This window comes from Daucus carota, chromosome 5 (assembly GCF_001625215.2).
Source record: "Daucus carota subsp. sativus chromosome 5, DH1 v3.0, whole genome shotgun sequence".
NCBI lineage: Eukaryota > Viridiplantae > Streptophyta > Magnoliopsida > Apiales > Apiaceae > Daucus > Daucus carota.
In genome coordinates this window covers 9,664,136-9,675,350 of record NC_030385.2, presented here as the reverse complement: position 1 = coordinate 9,675,350, position 11,215 = coordinate 9,664,136, and the positions used below count along the sequence as shown (strand labels likewise).

At 32.6% G+C, this 11,215-nt stretch overlaps 1 protein-coding gene across 1 annotated transcript; it reads left to right on the top strand.

The window, feature by feature from the left end:
* Window positions 1–1,072: 1,072 nt before the first annotated feature.
* On the top strand, window positions 1,073–2,254 carry LOC108221294 (uncharacterized). The gene is made up of 2 exons (XM_017395182.1): window positions 1,073–1,425; window positions 1,519–2,254. Exons 1-2 carry the CDS (start codon window positions 1,073–1,075, stop codon window positions 2,252–2,254), a joined length of 1,089 nt encoding a protein of 362 aa, XP_017250671.1.
* The last annotated feature ends 8,961 nt before the right edge of the window (window positions 2,255–11,215 follow it).

Genomic DNA, 11,215 nt, shown 5'->3' with positions numbered 1-11,215 from the left:
AGCATCGGTAAAGAATCTATATGGTGATCAAGGATGCTTCTAGATATGGGTGAGGAGTGAGAACTGACCACATCACACTTGTTAGAGCAACTCCAATGAGGGTGCTAAAAAGAGTGCCAAAGTGCCATGTGGCATGACGTGGCATGGCACTCTTGTTGGCTCTTCATTGGAGTGGAAGGGGTGCCAAGTAAAGTTGTCAACTTTTGGCACCCTCCTAAAATGGAAAAAAATGTGTATATCACCCTAAAGCATATAGTTCCCTGTCTTTTTATACTTATATTTGTTTTATTTAATGTGGCAACTTTGGTTGCCAACCATTGGAGTAAATTTTTATGTAAGAGTTGCCAAAAGTACAAATAAAGAGAGAGAAAATAAAATAATAGTACTTTTAATGATGTGTCATTTTAAGCAACCTTAGTTAGCACCCTCCATTGGAGATGCTCTTAAAGAACTAAAACCTCATGTTAATTTACAAGTCCATGAAGAGACAATAAGTACTTGACTACATACACCTTTCCAAGTTGTTTTTTCCAAATTAGGTGACTTCTACTCTCAAGATCAAATGTTTATGCTTTCAATACAAAACTTTGAACACTTCACAGCTTAATGTTACCGCTTACCTCTTTTGAGTGTTGTAAGCAGGGACGTAACTACTAAAGGGCTCGTACGGGCTTAAGCCCAGGGGAGTTTTTAGAAAAAAAAATTAGTAGTTATATATATATAGACTTCTGCTAGCACAACTATACATAAAGCCCATTGTCCAATTATAACTCAACGATCAAAAAAATAAAAGAAGTGCACAGGAAGCACATAGAAGCGCGCAACACCACAGAGTCACAGAGTCAAGAAAAAGAACCAGACTACCATAGCATCACCTGATCACTTTCCCACCTAATCATTTTCCCGGGTAATAATTTTCTATCCTATTTTCTTGAAATCTCTTTCTTTTAGTTGCTATATTTGATGAATTGGGGATAAATTAGATTTCTTATCTTCTGTGTTAAATTGGAGATTTTAGTTGTAATTCAAATTCATAATTGATGTATCTTATTTGGGGATTTAGGTTCTCAATATGTCTAGACGTAATGGTCCATGTTCACAAAAGATTTCCATGTTTTTACATCCTAAAAAAGCTCAAAAAGTGAATGATGATGAAGATGAACATGTTCTGCCTCAAGTAAGCCAATTTGTGCAAGTGGATCCTCAAATAGTCCCTAATGTTGTAGTGGAACCTGAAAATGTTGTTAATTTTGAACGTGATCCTGGCTTGCGTCACCAAATACACGAGTATCCAAAGGAACAATGGAATGAAGTTCGTCGAGAATATCTCAAGATTGGGCCATATCGGTGGAGTCTTAAACGTGATGATTATCCACTAACCAAAGCTGGAGGAGATATGCAAAATCGAAGATTTAACCCTTCATGGTATGAAAGATTTTAGTGGCTTGAATATTCTCCATCAAAAGATCGGGCTTATTGTTTACTATGCTTTTTGTTTGAAAAAAATCCACCAAGAAGTGAAACATACACGGTGAAGGGGATTAAAAATTTGAAGAGAATTTCATCTGCAGAAGAATGTTCTTTTTCACAACATGTAGGAGTTACTTGCTCACAACATAATATTGCGGTGAGCTCCTGTGAAAATTTGATGAAGCCTTCTCAACAAATTGACAATGTAATGCGAGTACGATCTCAAGAAGAAGTTCTAAGGAACCGTTTGCGTGTTGAGGCAACTATTAGATGTGTTCGTTGGCTGACATTACAAGGATGTGCATTCAGAGGTAATAATGTATCTATTAGCTCAGAAAATTGTGGAAACTTCATTGAATTGCTAAAGTTTATGGGAGACTTATATAATGATATTGGCTTGGCCATTATGAAAAATGCTCCAGGGAATGCCACTTATACTAGTCCCCTCATTCAGAAGCAAGCTTTACATCTCCTGGCCAATAATGTGAGAAATCAAATATGTAAAGAGATTGGAAATGCAAAATTTTGCAGTCTTGTTGATGAAGCCCAAGATAGTTCTACTGAAGAACAAATGGGGATTATTATTAGATTCGTTGATGATAGTGGTCTAGTTCAGGAATGTTTCTTTTCAATTCTGGGAGTTCAAAACACAAATGAATCTACTTTAAAGAAGGTTACTATTGATGCCTTAACTTATTTCGATCTTAATGTTTGTAATTTGCGAGGACAGGGGTATGATGGAGCGTCCAATATGCGTGGTGCTTGGAATGGTTACAAGCTTTGATTATAAAAGAGTGTCCACAAGCATACTATGTGCACTACTTTGATCATCGTTTAGAACTAGCTCTAGTAGCTGCTTCTAATGACGTTCATGGAGTCTGGCTATTTTTTTCTAAACCAACTTCTATAGTTAATTTTGTGAATCCTTATCCTAAGCGAAAGACTGAAGTTGAAGATCTTTACAAGCTTGAACTAGAGAAGGTGATAGCTAGTGGAGAAATTGGTACTAGCAAAGGCGCTAATCAAATGGTTACTTTACAAAGAGGTGGAACAACAAGGTGGAGTTCTCATTTTTTTTCAGTCCGCAACATGATTACAATGTATAGTGCAGTGGGCATGTTTCTTTTAGATCTTAGCACTAGTGGGTCTACAAATGCCATTTGGGGTGGAGCTAGTAGAAAATACATGCATATGAGGTCTTTTGACTTTGTATTACTATTACATTTAATGCATAAAACCATGGGAATCACTAATGTGTTATGTAAAGCTTTGCAAGAGAGTCTCAGGATATTATAAATGCTATGAGTTTGGTATCAACTACGAAGACACTCCTGGAGAAGCTTAGAGCAAGGTTGGGAAGATTTTATTGCTGAAGTAAAAAACAATACCACCTGCACCGGAAACTTTGATCAGCCATAAGACCTTTATGGGTGCTTCTTTGGCCCCACTACAGTAGAATCATCCTCCTCGGTGAAGGGAGGGGGTTGACTGTCAAATTTTTACTTCGACATATCTGAAATAAAAAATAGACATTGGGGCACGATAATAAACGATCCAAAGATGCAATACTTAAAATATGCTAGAAAGTAATTAAGCGCAAGAGGACTGAGCGACCCCATCGCCCGCTTCACATTCAAGCGAGCCATGGAATCGCTTCGCGTGCTTAAAATACTACTCTCTTTCATGGGGAGTTTACCTTGTACCTTCTCTTTTCTAGCGATCTTAATAGTGCCTCGCTTTGGTCTCACCATTCTTTCGGAACTTTCTTTCGAATATGGATTTAGAAAGTCGTGTTTTATTAGTTGGTTGTGGACAATAGCCTGCAAATATTCCTCCTTTTGGAGGCAAATTTACAACTTGATTCAACAAGTTTGTCTTCATCCTTTAAAACTATGTGAACACTTGGTAAAATAAAAAGTCACAAAGAAAAGAAAACTTATATCAGGGTCTTGCTAAATAAGAGGTGTCACACAAAGGCGACCACTCTAAATTGTATTTGTTTGCGAGACCGGCTAGATAGCAGAGATGTCTTTGTAAGTCAATAATTTGGGTGATCGTGGCCTCAAGGATGATGAGTCACCATCTTGGAGCGTCACAAGAAGGATAAGCCACTCTAGTTCGGGCTGGGAGGTCAAAACATACGAGTCCTCATATGTTTATAATACGAAATCATAGTTGCGATAATTTTAACGGTTGGGATCACATCTTCTAACTCTATAACTCTACAATTGTAGTCTCGGATATTATGTATAATTATGTTAAGCTAAAATTATACTTAAAAGCTTTTTTGTTCCAGCAAATCTATTTAATGATATCTATTTTTCTTTTCTTTTTTGCTAAGGGGTGATGGTTGGAGTGCAACTTTTTCTACATATTACTCCCTCCGTCCCCTTTTACATGTCCATTTTGACCAGTCAAATTGACTATATATTGACTGAAATTTATATGTATCAGATAATTGAGAAAAATAATAAAACTATACTATTAGAAAGTATATTTAGTTTATTTTAATATGTAACTTTCATATTTCAGAAATAATGAATGAATAATTTTTAGCGTTTAGTCAAAAATTAGTCAATTTGACTCTTCGAAAAGCAAAATGGACATGTAAAAAAGACGGAGGGAGTATTTAAAAAGACCCCCTAGATGACGTATGAGATAACACATACAGTAGATTTTAGATAGTACTCCCTCTGGTTCTTAATGTTTTTCTCGTTTTATATGTTGGCACTGTTCATGACACGAGACAAATTACTTATTTACGTCTAATCTATAAGAGTAAATATATTCATGAGTGATCTTGTCGGATTCATATTTACGAGTACTTTAATACTATGAAATTTTTATATTTAATCACAATACGAAATTAGAGATATTAATGATGCAAAATGTGTGTTGGCAAACGTGTCAAAGGCAAATGAGAAAAGTATTTAGGGACGGAGGGAGTAATAATTTTCAACCCTCCAAGATGCTATTGTACTTGTTATAGTTAACTGTTTTAACTAAACAAACAAGTCAAAACAATCATTCACCGTACATATTTGATGCATCGAATGAGTATTGACTACTCTAAATAATTGTGTAGATATCAATAATTAGTTGTCTTCCCATGTGTCAGTCTTCCTGAAAATAATGGTATCTGCAAATGATTGACAATGATTTGAGTAATCCATCTTCGACTAGTACTGCCTCCATCCCAAATTAGATGACCCCGTTGACTTTGGGCACGTAACTTTAGGTGCATTGACCGTCTACTTCCGAAATTTATTTTTTTGTTTTTTCTTTTGTAAATAAAAATTTCATATTTAAATATTTATTTGCAAAAATAAAATTTTAAAAATAACTCATGTAGCTATGCGGTCAATGGATCTTAAACTGTGTGCCCAAAATCAACGGGGTCATCTAATTTGGGATGGAGGGAGTAACTTGTAGACCGCAATGAAATTTATGCCTCAAATCTTCAACTTGAAAACATTTTCACATTTCTCGAGACAGTGTATCTCGTGAAGGTTGGGTTAGCGAGGATATAATTTAAATTAATTTCCTTGCGATACGCAAGAATCTTTGTTATAAAGAAAAGAGAAATGACAAGGCTTGTGTGATTATTCCGGAAAGTATACACATCCCTTCTCTCACCGTCTTACCTCCAGGCTACAACCATCTCTGTTCTCTATGTTTTCTAATGTGTTCTTATAAAAACAAATTAAGATTAAGGGTTTAATTTTCTTTCCATTAAAAGATTAAGGGTTTATTTGATTAGAATTTTAAATGGTTTTCTTAATTCATGAAATTCTATTGAATATTGATTCTTAAAATTTATCAAAATTCGTGAGATATTCAGTTAAATTTTAAATTATGTTAAAAAATATGATAATATGCAGTTACATTTCAAATTATGCTTAAAAATATGATGATAATTTGGATTATTTAAAATATATTAAAATCTAATAGTATTTAAATGCTGATGTACTTTTTTCAGATTTCATAAAATAAGAATTTTGTGGGATTGTTAAGCGTATTTTATGTTTTGTAAAATCTCACCAAAATACATACGATTTTGAAACATTATACTTAAATATTTAGCATCAATTCTACGACATTTCTTGTAAAATCCACGTAAAATAAAAATAAGATATAAATCAGAATCATTATATTTGAGTGATATATTATATTTATAAGAATCATTTTAAGTACAATCAATTATATAGTCAGTAATTTCAAATCATAATATTTATAAGATTAAACAAATTTAACGTAATCAACATTTTTTTTTTATTTAAGTTGATATAAAAAAATTGCAACCTTGCGCAACACCAGATACATCACAAACCCAAATTTTCAGTATCAGGGTTATCAAGTCTAATAAAATCACCTTATAGCTTTGTGGTTGAGACGAATTAAAAAGAAATCTCCCGTGGGCTCCAAATAGAAAGGGACAAAGCCACAGCTTCAGTTTGTTTCTTGCTCATAATAATTCATTGAATCTTCATCGTTTAATGGTGAAAGCCCAGTTCAAATCTTGTCTAGATGCAGTAAGCATCAAGCATAATCGACCAGCTCCAAACCAAAGCCGTGTTCTTTGGCCAGTAGTTTCCGCATGCTGAATCAACTCGAGCGTGTCCTCTTCATCTTTTTTCATTTGTTTTATATGGCTAGCCAACGCACAAGTGTTCTCGTGCCTCTCTTAACTTTTACGATACTCAAAGTCATATACTACTGGCTACTACGTCGTTCTACCCCATAAAAACAAGCAAATTAAACTCAACCTTCAAATCAGTCAACATCTCATTCTTGAGGTTTGTGTTACGCCCGTTGTTAATACTCTTATCATCTCTTGTATATGTACCACATGTTTGTTTCTCTAAGCTTTCCTGTGTAACGGTAGATTTGGAACAATATGATTCTTTTATAATGAACACGGTACAGTAAAAACCCCATTAATTAATACTCTTGAGAATAGAAAAAAATATGTGCAAATTTCAAGGGTGTGACTACATTTCACACCAATTTTGTAATATGTGGCTGAATTTTAAATCTCGCAAAAATATGGCCCGTTAAGTTCGTTAGTTTTCAATCGTTAACTCACTTAAAAAACATAAACTGAAGGGTAATTATGTAAAACCAGAAAAAAAGCAGAAAAATTGGGAAGTCTCCCTCAACCTCCACTGTTGTCGACGCCCGACAGTGGGGCTTTATCCCGCGGCGCACACACTTCACCTAGCATACAAATTCGATACACTTGATATACACACCATCAATTATCTCCATCTCATCTCCCTTCTTCTTATGTCTTTCCTCTCACACTCTATTTTTCTTCATTTTCGCCGCCGCCGCGGCATAACCTCTCTAGTCCGACATCCTGTAAACAACCCTCAAACAATCACACACACTTCACCACTGTCTCTCAGAACGACACACATTTCACCACTGTCTTTCAGAACGACACGAGGTTACCAGATCCACAAGAAGCTAGAAGAAGAGAGAGTATATATAGAAGATTTGTATGAGATGTTGAAATCATTTGCTCCCAAACAAGACTCAGAATAAACCATTTGTCACAAAACACAAACGATTAGTCCACAAAGTACGAGCAACCCATCCTATTAAGCTTAATTAAATCGATTGCGTGTATTGTCATGGCTTGCCGCTTGAGTGCGTGTTTTTGGAAAAGACGGATACTGAATTCACTACTCGTCCAACCATGATGTAAGATGTACGATATAGCCACACCCTTGAAATTTACTCAAAAAATATTAATTAATCAAAATATTAATACATAGATAAATTAATAATTTGTTATTTTGTTGATATACTAATAATTTATTAGTTTATCAAGATATATTATTTAAAATTTTGTAACATATACAATTTATAGATTATAATTCTATAACTAAGACAAGGGGGATACAACATTTCCAGAAGATGTAGACCAGCTTTTTTTAAACTTTATAAAGATCTCTAATAATTAAGTCTTGTGATCAAAGAAGCCAATTAAAACTTAAGAAACTCAAAATTAGGGTTTTGAGAGTCGACTCCCAAAACTAGCCTTCACTTCTCCATTCTTCACCTTCATCTTTTTCATCCACCAAATCGTTTTCGCTCTCCCATCTTCTCCACTATTTACCAGTTTTTTGTTTTTCAATAAATCGAGTGTTGCTTAAACCTCGAAGATTCCAATCGAGTTTTATTCTCGGATCTGTTTCAGATTTGAGTTTGGGCTTGATTGTTTTATGAATAAATCAGATCTTTTGAAATCAAAGGTCCGATTGTATTTTCCCGTCTCGTCTTTTGGCGTGTGTTGATTTAGTACCCAATTTTTGGGTGGTTCTGCGTTGTTATAGTTGTGGTTGTTATGTGTTTTTGTGTTATCAATGAGAATGATTGGGATGGAGTTTTGGGAGATCTGGCTTATCGTATTATTAATACTTTCGGCATGTCTATAGCTGGCTCCCGGCATGTAGATAGCTGGGATATGCTTGGAACGGTGGCGATCGCATGTGCTCATCTTTCACAAATTATAGTTGTTCATTATTCGAGGACTCTTGTTCCTCATTGCTTAGTTTTTACAACTGAGTCGCCTGAACACCGCAACAGCCATGGAACTATTGTGAAGGTCAATTGTGAAGCTATCATTTTCGGGATTGATGTAGGCTGGATTACTCGAAAAGCCTTTGTAATCATTTTCAGTTTCAAGAATCCTTGGATTCAATGTGTTAAGCAATCTGGAAACAATGCGGCTATTTGTTTAGCTCGTTTTATTGTTAATCAACCTGATTGCATTGTCAGTTGGGGATTTGTCCCGACTAGACTTGTTTCAATTTAATGGAATGAATTTGCATTTTGTCAAAAAAAAAAAAAAAGTCTTGTGATCAAAGAATTAAATATCATGACTCAATGAATGCTAAAATGGTTATCAATTAGCTCAGTGAAAATGAATATAATAATCATCCAAAATTAGTATTAAGTTATTCACATTAGGATCAAATGATCCAAAACTCTAATTTTTTCTTAAATTTCTCTTTCAAACATGTCAAATATTATTTAACAATTTATATTTGCGGTGATTAAATATTCACCATGAACACTTTTGATTTGTAATTTTCTGCAGTAATAAGAGAAATTTAATTACGCAGATTAAAAGATCAAGGAAAAATAGATTTTTTCGTCACCCAACTTATTGTGTTTTTAGAATTTACCAATAAATTATAATTTTCTTTTTCTTTTTGTCACTAATGTTAGGTTCGTTTTTTTGTCATTAACGTTAGGTTCGGATTTGATTATTAACATTGTGTTATCTTTTTTAGCATTATTAAAATATAGTAGTAGTCTGCAATATAATGGTGATATGATATTTGTATATATCTTTTTATGTAGTACTCCTTATGTGCCCTAAGTAATATACCTTGGAGGACGAGAGTTTAACATGCATTTTAAGGCTCCTAAAAGATTTAGATTTAGAAATTCTATGATTGTCTATTATCTATTTTTCTATAGTATTCATCTTTATTTTTGTACAATAGTATAAATAATTGTACATGATATCTAACCTTGATTTTATGAAACAATATATAATATAAACAATAGACAATTATAGAATTTCATAACCTTAATTTGAGGTTTATATATGATATCTAAATTGGTCGTTGAACTTCACAAAAATATAGTATCGCTTCACGCGATTTTGCTTGAGTATTGATTGTAGATGATAAATTGATTGAAAACATTGATTTCAGATTGATGATTTGATGAATTTTTAGAATTCTAATTGTAATTCTTCTTGAATTTACCGGCTCATTTATGTTATTATTATTCCTTCCGTTCTTTCGCATTTCTTTATAGTTCTTTTCCATTATTTGGCACATATTTTAAGATTCTTACTTCTTATAGAACATAGTCCCACAATTTAATTAATTTTGAGATTTTCTTTTTGTGTATATAAATTCAAATGTTAATTTTTTATTCAAAAAAAAAATTAAAATAATTTATGAAACTAAATTTTTTTTAAAGCGTTAAAATAAGTCTCAAACTCTCGTCCTGCAAGGTAAACTACCCTTAGGACATATGGAGTAGTATTATATATAAAGATATAGACATATGACAGATTATCATAAATATTGTAGATTATCACTATATTTTAATTTGCTAGAAAAAATAACATAATGTTTGTTAATAATCAGATCTGAACCTAACGTCAGTGAATAAAAAAAATTCTAAACCTAACATTGGCTAAAAGAAAAAGTTATAATTTAGTGGTAAGTTTCTAAAAATACAATAAGTTAGGTGACGAAAAAATCTATTTTTCCAAAGATCAACGGATTGATTTTAATTTCTATTCTTTTTTTGTCAAGCAAGCGGAAGAAATATATTAGAAACAATCTGGAGCCTCTTGTCCTTTTAATTTCTATCTACAATATGCAACTGGATTGGTTACTGCAAACAATTCCAACGGGAAAGATTAGATATTAGAATCTCCAAAGTCCAAACGGCTAGGAGAATCTGGATTCTAGCATCCAATATTCAGCTATCTACTCCACGTGTAACTGGGGCAGGCTCAACAGTTAAAACTTACCGTTAATTAAAAGCCTTCGTAGGAACTAGGAATGATCTATTTTTGCAAAACTTAGTGGGTATTTGGTAAAGAGGTTTGTGGACTTTTTTGACATAGAAGTCGACTTCTGCTTAAATAGAGGTGTTTGGCTGATTATGAAAAGCACTTATATTGAAGTTTAAAAGCCACAAAAAAAAAGTTAGGAAACCTACCTTCAAATAAAATTTTAAAATTTTAATCTTTTTATTAAATATAACTGGTATATTTTATTCAAGTTCGAATGTAGCCTGGCACATCGAATTGTACAATGCATGAATGCAGTTTCTTATAAATAGTGGATATTACGAACTTATATCCTGCAAATTACATTTGAATTTTTTCGTACAATTACAATCATAAATTACATAATATTTTAAAGATATATTGATTTGATATAAATATTTACGCTAGCTGCATTTTACATTTGCATGAGTTTTTGTATACTTATGTTCATCTATAGAAAGATCTCTTAAATATTTTTTCAAGTATTAATTATGGTTGGTAAAGTATTTATGATGCGTTAACTTGGATGTATTGGAATGAGAAAAAAATAGAATGAAAATTTCTGAAGAAAGAAGAATGCATGTGAATGGAAGAAATTTTATAAAGAAAATTTATGAAAAAATGAAAATAAGATGAAGATTGTAAGTAAATATCATGAAAAAGTGGGATAAACATTCTTTACAGAATATTTGGTTATATTTCTAATTCAAATAGTGGGGAATTAAATGATAGAAAGAATAAAATTTATACACATATCTCATTCTACTATATATCCTCTCATTTCATTTCATCCAAATTAACGTAATTTTAAATTTCTCAACTAGATTTGTTGAAATTAACTAAAATTTAATTTTATAAAATTATATAAGATTGTTTTAGAAAATGATATATAATAATATATTATTATATTAATAATTTTTACGAGTGAGGAGGAGAAGGAAAAAACAAACAGGGGGTGCTTTAATCAGTGAACGAATCAACTAAAATTTAATCAGAAATCTATAATGGAGAGATGGTAAGAGACAATAACATGTTACGCACCAAAAATTAGAAAGACGAATCGAATCAATAATAGTATTACCAAGTCTTTTAAACTTAATTATCTAAATAAAACAGTTTTCCTCGGCATTAAATTCTCCAAGAAAAGCTCAAGAG

Bases quoted from the DNA above. Each gene is read 5' to 3' on its own strand.
- LOC108221294 (XM_017395182.1), top strand. From the start codon at position 1,073: ATGTCTAGACGTAATGGTCCATGTTCACAAAAGATTTCCATGTTTTTA. The intron at 1,426-1,518 runs GTATGAAAGATT...TCCACCAAGAAG, and splicing joins CGAAGATTTAACCCTTCATG to TGAAACATACACGGTGAAGG.